The sequence below is a fragment of the Triticum aestivum genome, chromosome 4D, assembly GCF_018294505.1.
Source record: "Triticum aestivum cultivar Chinese Spring chromosome 4D, IWGSC CS RefSeq v2.1, whole genome shotgun sequence".
NCBI classification, from domain to species: Eukaryota; Viridiplantae; Streptophyta; class Magnoliopsida; order Poales; family Poaceae; genus Triticum; species Triticum aestivum.
The window spans coordinates 1,384,482-1,397,352 of record NC_057805.1 but is presented as its reverse complement, the minus strand read 5'-3'; the positions used below and the strand labels follow the sequence as shown (position 1 = coordinate 1,397,352).

General features: G+C 46.1%; 1 protein-coding gene and 1 pseudogene across 1 annotated transcript; one reads left to right on the top strand and one right to left on the bottom strand.

Moving 5' to 3' along the window:
• Positions 1–318: 318 nt before the first annotated feature.
• LOC123095570 (short-chain dehydrogenase TIC 32, chloroplastic-like) lies at positions 319–2,185 on the top strand (annotated as a pseudogene).
• Positions 2,186–3,580: 1,395 nt separating this feature from the next.
• LOC123095569 (receptor kinase-like protein Xa21) lies at positions 3,581–7,176 on the bottom strand. The gene is made up of 3 exons (XM_044517073.1): positions 7,056–7,176; positions 4,193–6,936; positions 3,581–4,096 (listed from the first exon to the last, which is right to left on the bottom strand). Exons 2-3 carry the CDS (start codon positions 6,873–6,875, stop codon positions 3,744–3,746), a joined length of 3,036 nt encoding a protein of 1,011 aa, XP_044373008.1. The 5' UTR covers positions 6,876–6,936; positions 7,056–7,176; the 3' UTR covers positions 3,581–3,743.
• Positions 7,177–12,871: the final 5,695 nt, after the last annotated feature.

The window sequence follows — 12,871 nt, the reverse complement described above, 5'->3', positions numbered from 1 at the left end:
TCAAAGTGTAGTGTTTATTTCTTCTTTTATGCTAGAAAATGCTGTTGAGGACCTGTTACAGATTTATGGCCCAGATGCACAAAGTTCATGTTCAATCAAGAGCACACACCTGCAAATTAATAAACCTAGACAGACCCCTGACAGCTGCAAGGAAGCTACATTTTCAGTACAGTACAGTACAAATCAAGCACGAAATCAAGAGATATCACTCAAGAGAAAAGGTCCACTCCAGATCGAGTCTTCTTATATTAGAATTCGAATTCGAATCCATTCCAGAACCTCGCCGCCGGCGACACCGTGCGCCAGGCGGTCCTGGCCGCCAGCGTGGAGGTGATGGAGCTGGACCTCTCCTCCCTCGCCTCCGTCCGCAACTTGGCCTCCCCCTCAACATCCTCATGTAAGGCTTCTCACTTGATAGTTGGGTTGTCAAGACCATTCAGGTTCAGGTTGTCAAGAACATGACTTTGGCATAGCTAATTAGCTATGCCACTTCCTGCACCACAAAGCTTGATCCTTGATAAGCACAAGACTCGTGTATTTAAGTCTAGTACTTTTCATGATTGCACATTTGTTCACATCTACTACTTGTATAATTGATATCTCACGGCATTGCCTGGTTCTGGTTGCACTTGCACCACATGATGCTTTCTCTGGCTGGCAGCAACAACGCAGGGGTAATGGCGACCCCTTTCTCCCTCTCAAAGGATGGCATCGAGATGCAGTTTGCAACCAACCATGTCGGTATGCATGCATGATTACCAACTCAACTCAACTCCCATGAACTACTACTTGACTAGCTGATGAACCCGGCTAAATACCCTGACCGAGAAACACTTGATTCCAACAAGTTGCAATTTCTACTTCACCTAATTAATTAACCCTCCTAGGTCATTTCTGCTTCACCCAACTCTTCATGTCATAATATTCAGGGCATTTTCTTTTGACGAATCTTCTGCTAGAGACCATGAAAAAGACCTCCCATGAATCAAACGTCCAAGGAAGAATTGTTAATGTTTCGTCAGAGGGGCACAGATTTGCATACAAGGAAGGCATCCATTTCGCCAAGCTAAATGATGAGGAAGAGTATGTAGTTTCCTTGCATACATTTCCCCTCACATTTACTAGATGATGGTTGTGTGCATCGCGTGATGCAGAGGCCGGGGGTTATCCTCTGTTTTGAAAAATATTTAAACTTAATTTCAAGGCAAACGAAAGTCACTTGTTGTTTCAACCTTGCGTTATGCAGGTATAGCACCATTGCAGCATATGGGCAGTCGAAGCTTGCAAACATTTTACATGCTAATGAACTTGCCAGGAGATTTAAGGTATGCCACGTTCTGTCGAAGTGCTTTTTTTCAATGTATATGCTATATGTATGGGTCTGTTTGAGCCCAAATATGTCAAATCATCATTCACGATACAATATTTTGGTTTATAACAGGAAGAGGGTGTTAACATGACTGCGAATTCTCTGCATCCTGGAGTTATCATCACGAACCTTCTTCGCCACCACAACATCTTAGATGGTAAACATATATACTTGGCAGCATGCAGATATCATGCAGTGCTCCTCCTTTCATACAAGAAATCGTCTTGATTCACGCTTCCTCTTGCACCGGAAAAGAAAAAGGAAACGCAGTAGTTTGCAGAAATGGAGGCATCAGCCAAATTGATGCAAATAACCGTTAGTTGTGAAACTAATAAAATGCCAAAGTTCTGCTTTCGAGATTGTAGCTTGACTGATATCATCATAACATTTTTTGCCGTATGCAGTTCTACATCGGACACTAGGCAAACTGGTCCTGAAGAATGCTAAACGGGTACGCTTTGGCACTATGTTACAGTCTTCTTCACAGGGTGTCCATCATGTTACAGTAGTACTCCCTCCGTCCAGAAATACTTGTCGGAAAAATGCATAAAAATGAATGTATCTAGAACTAAAATACATCTAGATACATCCATTCCTCCGACGAGTATTTCCGGACGGAGGGAGTATTATGGAGTCTCCATCGTGTTGGAACAACAGGGGGCTGCAACGCAGTGCTACTTGGCGCTGCACCCGAGCACGAAGGGCGTGTCGGGGAGGTACTGGAGCGACAGCAACCTGTACGAGCCGAGCGACAAGGCCAAGGACGCGGAGCTGGCGAAGAAGCTCTGGGACTATACCGCCGACCTCGTCGCCTAACGATCGATAGATGTAAATGAGATGAAGGATATGGGAGGAACTCAAGCCAGTGATGTAATGTACAACAATCAGTTGAGTATTGATTGTGCGAGACTAGTCATCATAGTACCTGTGGATTTTTCATCCTTATTAAACTGTTGCAACCAAACACTAAACAGGGCCTGTGCATTTTAATGGTCCCTTGATGTCTGCCAACCCTAGAACAGTACGAAGCCTGCAAATTATCTTAGCAGACAGTTGCAATTCGTACTTCACCTAACCCCAGGGACGGAGCCATGAATGAGTAGGGGGCAAAATATACATGTTACTAAACCTTGGAGGCGGCCAGGTAGGAATTGTTTGCTGTTTTACACATATAGTTGAAGGGCATGTTGGAAACTTTTAATCCCACATCGGTTGTGGGAGGAGACATAGCACGATTTATAAGGGCGGGGTGTCGAAATAAGTCGGTGTTACTCTCCGGTTGGGCCTGGTTGACGCATGTGGGTCAGAAGCGCTGGTGATAGCAGACTCGGATTATTCTAACAAGTGGTATCAGAGCCCAAGTCCCCGGAATAAATCTCGATGGTCTCACGGGTGGTTGGTCATGGTTGGTGGGCTGGAAACGCTGGTGTTAGTGGGCCCATGGTGACCGATGTGTGAGGGGGAGATTGTTGGGTTTAGTCCCACATCTGTTGTGGGAGGAAACATAGCACGATTTATAAGGGCGGGGTGTCCCCTCCTAACAGGCTAGTCTTTTGGGGGAGAGGGCCCAAGGCCTCTCATAAATCGGTGTTGCTCTCCGGTTGGGCCTGGTTGACGCATGTGGATCGGAAGCGCTTGTGATAGCAGACTCGGATTATTCTAACAGGGTATATGCAGAAACATTTCATTCTTAGGGGGGCATTTTATTTTGACACATCTTCTGCTGCAGACTTCTCGTGAATCAAACGTGGAAGGAAGAATTGTTAATGTTTCATCAGAGGGGCACAGGTTTGCATACAAGGAAGGCATCCGCTTTGCCAAGATGAATGATGAGAGAGAGTATGTAATTTCCATGCAGTCATTATGTTTTCCCCTACCATTTACTCCCTCTATCCCATAATAGTGTCAAAAGCACTCTTATATTATGGGACGGAGGGAGTACTTTATTTCAAGACAAACGAGAGTCACTTGCTGTTTTGACCTTGCATTGTGCAGGTATAGCACCATTGCAGCATATGGGAGGCGAAGCTTGCAAACATTTTACATGCTAATGAACTTGCCAGGAGATTTAAGGTATGCCACGTTCTGTCGAAGTGCTCCTTTTTTTCAATGTAAGACGAAAACATAACGTTCGCCGCTTAACTTTCTCCAAAAGTATTAATCTATAAAATACATATTTATTTGTTAATATTGATACAGAGAAATGCTATTCATCTCAGTTTTTCATTGTGCGCTAGGCTGATGCAGTAACACACAAAGGGTTTGGGTTTGTAAATTCAGGTCCGTTCGTATATGGTTATGATAAATGCCAATTATACAACAACATACTTATTTAAGTAGCTAATACTACTGAAGCAACAGAACAACTTCTGAGCTAATCATCCCTGATTCGATGTAACTTGGCAGCCACCTCCTGCATGTTGATTCGTTCACCCGGAGTTTGCTTGGTGCAGCAAAGACCAACGTTTAGCATAGATAGCAAAGTGTGCATACCATCTTCCTTCATGGCCACTGGAGTTTCTTGGCAAGGCTCCAACTCCTGTAGCAGCTCGGGATCGACAATCTCCAATACCCTACCAGGGAAGCTGATCTCTGTAAGCTTCACAATGCTCAGCCCATCCTTAAACGTGTCATCAGTTGGCCTTCTCCGAATGAATATCTTGAGGAGAACGACACCGAAGCTGTAAACATCTCCGGCAGTTGAAACTTGACCACCCCCTGCATATTCTACACAATGAATAAAAAGAGTTAATTTCGCTTTCACTAGTTAACATAAATAACAGAAAATGTAGCAACACAAGATATATAAAAAAAATCCATTACCTGGAGCAGCGTATCCGATAGTTCCCATTAGTGCACCGAGAGAAGAGCTTGAGTTACCAAGAGACGGCATTGTGGAACTAGCTTTGAATCTTGCCAGGCCAAAGTCTCCGACATGAGCTGTCATATTGTCATCCAAAAGAATGTTGCTAGGCTTTAGATCACAATGAATAATTGTTCCTTGGTTGTTGTGGTGGAGGTACGCCATTGCATCTGCTACATCCACCACAATGCTTATCCTTTGAGCCAATGTAATAAATTTCAAATCTGAAGAGCTTTCACGATCTTGAGTTGAGTATAGTAGTTTATGTAAGTCTCCTTGTGGCATGAGCTCATACACTAGGGCCTTGAAATCATTACCATTAGAATCAATGCTTGAGCACGCAGTTAGGATAGGGACCAGATTACGGTGCCGCACATTTCTCAGTGCATTACATTCTGCAATGAAGCTCTTTTGTGCTCCTCCTGTCTCTAGGTTGAAGACTTTTACTGCCACCTCATTTTCGGCCTCCACTAGTTTTCCTTGGTATACAGAACTGTATCTCCCTCTGCCAATTAAGTTGGATGTTGAGAATCCCTGTGTTGCTCTGGCTAGATCATTGAAAGAAACTTTGGGAAATTTTGCAGCAAATGATGGCAGAGCTATAGATTTGCACTTGTGTTTTCTTTTCCAGAGCGATAAGCCAAGTATGACCATAGCAAGTGACACCATACTCGCTATTGGGATAACTACTTTGAGCACCAAATTTTCATCGTGCCTATTTGAATTTGAAGGAATAACAAAACATGCCACCATGTGTAACTCCGGTATCCCACCACAAAGCCCCTGATTTCCATCAATCCGCACAGCAGTCGCATTCCTGAAGATCCCTTTTGTTGGAACCTCACCATTAAGATGGTTGAATGACAAATCTAGTTTCTCAAGAAGCTGTAGGTTGCCTAGAGATGTTGGAATTGACCCAGTTATGTTATTGGCAGAAATATTCAGAACTTTGAGGTTGCTTATGTTGCCTAATGAAGTGGGAATGCTTCCACTGAAAATATTTGAGTCTAACTCAATGTTTTCTAAACTTTCACAATCACCTAGAGTGTTTGGAATATCTCCAAATAGCTTATTTGATGAAAGTCCCAATTGTACGAGTTGTTTGGCACTGCCAATGTCGGTTGGAAGTTGTTCACTGAGGTTGTTGAATGATAAATTAATTCCAATTATTGATGGGATTTTGAAGATCCCCATTGGAACCCTGCCATGAAGATTGTTGTTGGAAATGTCCAAATATTGAAGCATTGGAAAGTTTCCAAAGCTTGATGGTATGTGGCCAATGAATTGATTTGAGTATAGATAGAGCCCTCCCAATCGAGGCAAGTTTGACAACGATGATGGAATGACCCCCGTAAACAAATTTTTGCATAAGGCTAATAGTTGCAGAGTTTTAAGAGTCCCAATCATATCCGGAACCACACCTGTGAGGTGATTCGCCCCCAATGATATAATAATCAGGTTGCTAAGGTTTGTTATGCCAGAAGGGAAATTTCCTGATAGTTCATTTTTTGCCAAGTATAACTGTTGGAGTTGATTGGAAAGGTTACCTATAGAACTTGGTACATGCCCTGATAGACGATTGTTACTCAAGGAGAGCATTTGTAGCTTTGTGCAGTTGCCTAAGTTATCCAAAAACTTCCAATCTTGCCTACTATCTGCCCGGAGTTGATTATGTTCAAGATTTAAATATGAGAGTTTGGTAAGTTTGCCAGTCGTGGTGGGCACCAATCCGGTGAAGTTGTTATGTGACAAATCGATCAGGTGTAGATTGGAAGCATTAGTGAATGAACTAGGAATGTGCCCTAGAAAAAAGTTGCCAAATAATACAAGTATTTGTAGATTGTGGAGAGCGGTATAGATATTTGGTGGTACCACTCCACTTAGACCATTGGGACCAAGGTCAAGGCCGATGAGGGTAGAAAGATTCAAGATGGCTTGTGGAAACCTACCTGCTAGCTGATTGCCACCCACATATAGGTGCTCCAAGCTGGACAAATCGGCAAACTCACTTGGGATGTTTCCCTTGATGTGGTTATCCGCACAGCTAATCATGGTTAGAGTTGTGATATTGGCAAGAGAAGCTGGGATGGTGCCAGTAATGTTATTACCTGAAACCTGCAGCACCTGAAGGTGAGGAGGAAAATCAGGAGGAATTTGGCCAACTAAATTATTAGCTCTAACATTCAATACCTTGAGCTTTGAGCAGTTTGCAAAACTCGGCATCCGTCCTTGCAGAGTGTTATTATTCAAGAGGAGGGTTTGGAGGCGACGCAGGTGACCGAGGGAGGATGGGATCTCTCCGGTGAATGTGTTTTCAGTGAGGGCTAGGGACCGTATGAATGTTAGGTTCCCAAGTGAAGGAGATATCTTTCCTACCAAACCTAGACTTGTAAGGTTTAGAGAAGTGACACGATGTGGAGCCTTCACCCTACACAGGACACCCTTCCAGTTGCAAAAGTGGGTGGTGTCGTTCCAGGACAGTAAAGCTTGTTGTGGATCGAGACTGATTGCATCCTTGAATCCAAGCAGTGACAATCGATCTGTCTCGTTTCCATCTAAGGAGGAGGAGCCGCAAACAACCACATGTGCACTGCAAGCCACCAACACCAAGAGAAGTAATTGTCTGATTGTGGTAGCTTCCATGGCGCGGTAGATTTGCTTGTATATATATGTTGGTCCAGTCCAGTTAGATCTTGGGTATTCCCTGTATATGCATACATAAGATGAAGGAGAAATTTGAATAGTAATATAACCACCTACGTTACTAGCAGATATTAATTTATTCATGGACTGCACATGTTGAAGTCTGAGTTGCGTATGTACCTGGGGATTTCTTCTTCTTTTCTTCTCCTCCTCCTCCTCCTCCTCTAGCTTTTCCTTTCCTGGCTGGAACAAGAGCTACAGCTGCTGCAGGGCAGGGCATATGTGTGCGTGCACAGGTTTGGAGATGAGTGTTTGATCCACCTCACCACTGCGGTCTTGCTTTATAGGGGTGAAGTCGACATTGGTGATCTACTACTTTACTAGCTTGATGCTGGCCGGTCTCCAGTCCACTCTCAAATAATGCACTAGCTAGATACTAGGCATCGGACATAGGTCTTGAGTCGTCGTTGTTTAGTGCACAAGTGGTCTTATCGCCCTATCAGATCACCGTACTACATACCTTCCAAAGCTAGGCGTCGGCAAGAATTATCATAGAATAATATGCCTATATCTAATAACAAGAACCGTGTAAACATGCATTATTATTACTCTGCACGGTTTAATTATTGCATTATTTATTTATTTTGATAAAGAGAGCTCCCTCTCTGATTTTTATTAATAAAAACCTTATTTATACTCTGCAAATTAGAGTTGGCTGAAGTCAAACTTCGTAAAGTTTGACCAAGTTTATAGAAAACAATATAAACATTTACCATAACAAATCTATATGGTGTGGAAGTACATTCAATACATTCAATAATAAATCTAATGGTGTTGATTTATTATTGTATAGGTTAATATTTTTGTTTATAAACTTTGTCAAAGTTTGCAAAGTTTGACTTTGACCAGAACTAATACGCAGAGTAAATAAAAATGAAGGAAAATCCATGTAATGCAATAATAAGGCTGTGTAAATAACGCGGTTCTAAACCCGGTCGAGCACCCAGACCCGGGCCAGAACAATTGCTACAGCTGCAGGGTAGAGGCGAGACCAAGCATGAGAAAGGTGTAACAGCTTCCGGGTACCCCTACACCCTCATGAACAATAAATTCAAAAAAAAAACTGAAAATAAATCAACAAAACCTGAAACTTTGGGGCATCAAACATGATCAAACATTTGATGTTCTTGCAAGGTTTCAGACACAAATAATATTCGAGGAGCCCTCAGCAAAAAAAACACTGCTAAAAAATTCACATAAACTTTGAACAGTGATTTTGTTTTTCTTGGTGGGTGTTTTCCAAATGATATTTGTGGCTGAAACTTTGCAAGCGCTTCAAATGTTTGATGTCCCAAAGTTTTAGATTTTTTTGAGTTTGGTTTTCAATTTTTTCTGAATTTACTGTTTATGAAGGTGTAGAGGCACAGGGTGTCGAAAGTCCTGTCTCGACCAAGCATATGTGTGTACAGGTTTGGACTGTGGACTGTGGAGTGCTTGGTTCACGTCCACCATTGCGGCCTCAACTTGAAGTCGATGTTGATGATCTACTAGTAGCTTTTCTGCTGTCCGGCCGGTCGCCAATCCACTGAAATTCTCGCGCATGCACTAGACTTTGGCTCGTCTTGTCCACTTTGGCTCAGTTCATCCCCATCCAATATTTCGTTTAGGCGGGATTTGATTGACCCCCGACTTATGTCATGGCACAATCTTTTATCCCGTCTGTGGATTCGATTAATATTAGACAAGGTCGGGATGTGTTTCGCTGGAACCTTACTACATCAGGGTCATTCACAGTAGACTATATGTACCGTGCACTCATGCATTCTGAGGTACCGGTGAGTAACAACAAGAAAATCTGGAAGTCGAAGATTCCACTAAAAGTTAAAATCTTCATGTGGTATCTTCGTAGGGGAGTTGTTCTAACCAAAGACAACCTCGCACGGCGCAATTGGCCAGGGAGTAAGAAATGTTGTTTTTGTACTCATGAAGAGACAATCAAACACCTCTTTTTCCAATGCAAGTTTGCACATACTACATGGTCAATCATCCAAATAGCGTCAAATTTGTATCCGCCCACAAGTGTCGCCAATATTTTTGTCATTGGTTGGACGGTATTCCAAATAGATTCAAAACGCTAATACGGGTGGGAGCATACGTCTTACTATGGTCGCTTTGGCTATGTAGAAATGATTTGGTTTTCAATGATAAAAATGCTTCTCCTTTGCAGGTTATTTTCCGTTGTACGCACTCGCTTCGTACGTGGTCTACGCTACAACGAGTGGAGTACCAACCGCTGTTCAAGACGGTGTGTACGCGGTTGGAGCAGGTGGCTACGGTGGTTTTTACCCAACATGGGTGGCAGCATAATCTTCGGATCGGTCCACCATCCCTTGCGACATAGGCATAGTGTCGATCTATAGAACTTTGGCTCGTCGGTGAATTTCGAGGCTGAGTTGTCTTGTCCCCTAGAGCGGAGAGAGAGTTCCACTTTCGTCGCTGCTAGGCGCACTAAGCTTTTTGACCGGCGTCAGTCGACGCATTTGCTCGACCAATTGCTGCCTTTGACGACTTGGTTGGGTTGGGAAGGACCACCCAGACCCGGGCTAGCTAGCGCGGCAACTGAAAAATGCAAAAAATATACGGAGACGTCAGATTTTCAAACATGATAAATCAAATAGTTTTATGGCAATTCATGTTATTGCGAGGATGGCAATTTCCTTAAGCATTTGCCGTGCTTGCTAAAGGAAATTGCCATCCTCACAACAAAATTATTTGTCTAAAAGATATTTGATTTGTCATGCCAAAAAAATCTAACGTTTCAATTTGTAATGAAATCCAAAAAATGCAGGGAAAGGTCCCACCGGTCAGCCAGCTGAGGAAGGCCACGACCAACATCTTCGAATCTAATGACCAAACACTAATTCCCTCGCTAATAATCCATGACGCTGCTACGCATATATACGATGTACATATGATAATAAAATGTGTGGCTCTGAATTATGTAATAATTCCCATTCCCCTTCCGGTCTGTCCATATCTTGTTAGATTTCCGCGCACCCATTCCCATCTCCCCTCCTCCAATGGAAATTAGATTATCCCACATTCATCCAACTCGCAACAACTAACCATAAATGGGAACTTAGAGTGAGTTGTGGAGAGATTAGACATTGGATGAGTCATTTTAGTCCCAAATTAAAAGGTTTGACCATTTTTACAGGATCTACTAGAGTTGCTCTAAGGAGTTCATTAGAGGAGGGCTTATAATCTGCAGCTCCCAAGATGATGTAGTGGGCAGAGAAGCTAGGCCGCAGTGTTTGATGTCCCAAAGTTTTAAATTTTTTCATTTTTTTGAACATGCCAAATATTTTGAATATGCCAAATATTGGTATATCGTCAAGAGATAAAGATGCGAAATATTTTCAATATGTCTTGAAGTAGACATCAGTCTTCGGCTTGAGTGCGCCGAGGGCCATAGCTTACGTGACCCATTCTTTGATTGTCGGTAGTCGTCGGCCCTACCCATAAATATATTTTTTTGAAACGAGGCAAAAGACTTGCTATTTTCATTGGTTTAGAAGAAGAGAATTGCGCGGTTAATTGACGGAAAACCGGGCTAAAACCGATACAACACAGCCTACATGACATGGGCACCACCGCCCAACCTGGCCACCGACATGGAACAGAAGCCACGACGGCACATGGCAACGGATGGCCACACACGCAAGCAACCGACAGCTCCGACTTTGACGACAAGCAACACAGGGGAAATATGCAGGACTTGCGCCGACCATGCCCAAAAGAGCACCTCGGACACGCCGGAAAGAACCGACTATCGAAGACCACGCCGCGACCGAAGCTCCTCTCGATGCCATCATCGTTGCCAAACAGAAACCAGCGCCCCACCTCAGCAAACCAAGATCCATCATCCTCCAATCACTCAGTCGTAGCCGGGTCCGAGAGGATGCCCCCAAGGAGGAGAAATACGCGAAGACGCCTCCATCGCCCGATCCAACGGATCTAAGGTTTCCCTCCGGAGCCCAAGCCGTGGGGAGAAGGAGCAACTCCACGACGACGCTTCCAAGAAAGACCACGGCACCTGCGGGCGCCGCCGTCGCCGGCTCCAGTGAAGACCGGAGCAAGGATTTCTCCCGGAGATGTGCCGACCACCTACCACCACCGACTGCCGCCCATTGACCACCACCCCTGCCGAGGCCGACCTCATTCTGGCCACGGGATCCCACGATCCACCGCGACCAGACTCGCACCACTTCCTGGCCGAAGCCGCCACCACCATACCCGGGGCCGCCGCCCCGGAGCCCAAGAGTCGCCACGTCATCGTCATCACGTCGGCAGGAGCCCGGCCAGGCCCGACGGCATGGAGCCCACATCGCAAAGCTGGAGGCAAGGGAGGGTCTGACCAGACTGCGACCTCGCCCCAAGCCTTGCCTCGGTGGGCCGGAGGACAGCCAAAGCTGCCGCTGGAAGGCTACAGTCGAGCCATACCAGATTTGAATCGCCGGAAGCCGGAGCCGCACGATCGAGATAGAGCGGTCGCAACCGCCTAGCCTCGACCCACCGCTGGACGTCGCAAGGCCGCCGCCGTAGCCGCGCCTACTCGCCACGCCGCCGGAAGGCTACAGTCGAGCCGCACCAGATTGGAATCGCCGGAAGCCGAAGCCGCACGATCGAGATAGAGCGGTCGCAGCCGCCTAGCCTCGACCCAGCGCTGGACGTCGTGAGGCTGCCGCCGTAGCCACGCCTACTCGCCATGCCGCTCAGCCGTTGCGCCGCCGAGGAGTAGCCGCCACCGTGGGACCCGCTGTGACGCCCGGATAATTAAGCTACAGTAACCATCTACTAATGATGCCACGTCACCTCGATTACTGTTGCTAATCTCGCATTAGTTCAAAACCGATTCAAATTCAAATTCAAAATCAAACAAACAATAAAAGTTTTCAAATGTTAAAACTAAAATGTTCCTGGTGAGCCAATAATGCATAGATAAGTATGGTCGAGAAACCACACTTTTAGAAAAGGTTTAATACTCTAAAAATATTTTAAACAGTAGCAAAAACAATTAGTTGAATGCCTTTTACAAAAATTAAAATATTACATTATTTTATTTAGTTGCCCAAACTTATGTGGCAGTAGCCTATTTACTAACACTAAATTAGGGACTACTTTTATAGTTTACAAAACTAAAATAAAAGAGGAACTAAAGTAAAACAGAAAACAGAAAAGGAAAATTAAACAAAAGTAATATAAAGACAAAAGAAAGAGAAAACCCCCTCCCTCGATGGGCCACGGCCCAGCTAGCCATCGGGCCAACCAGGCCGGCCCAGCCGCCCCCTATAACCCGCTGCACCCACCCGACAGAAACCCTAACCACTATCCCCACTCCCCCCACGAACCCCACTCTCTCCCTCGTCTTCCCCCCACTCGCCTGGATCTGGATCGGGGAGGACCCCATCCCGCGCCGCCTCGCGCCCCTGACGCCGGCGCCCATCCCCGACGCCGCCCCGTAGCCTGCTCCGTCTCGCCTGCCGCACAGGCGCCCGCCCCTCGACCCGAGCTGGATCGGGGGCTCGACCCCGCGGCGCCCCGAGCCTCGAAGCCGCGTCGTCGCCGCTCCCCGCCACCTCGTCGCCATCGCCTTACCTCGCCCTCGACGCCCGTCCCCGCGCCGCCCTCGATCTGGAACTGGGACTCGGCCCCGAGGCCACCGCCGCTCGGAGCCACGACGCTGCCGGACCGCGTCCACGTCCCCTCCTCGCGCAGCTTCATCAAGCCTCGCCGCCCCCGTTCCTCTACACGCACGTGAGCTCACCCTCTTCCCTTCCCCTGGCCTCGGCCATCTCCCGACGTTGCTAGCGCCTGCACGCCCCGGTCCTTGTAGCCGCACCACCGCGCCGTTGCTCGCCGTGCCCGCCCGCGCCGGCCTTGGCCTCCTGCGACCAAGCACCGACCGCGCCCAGCCCCTACCGCCGCCCGGCCAC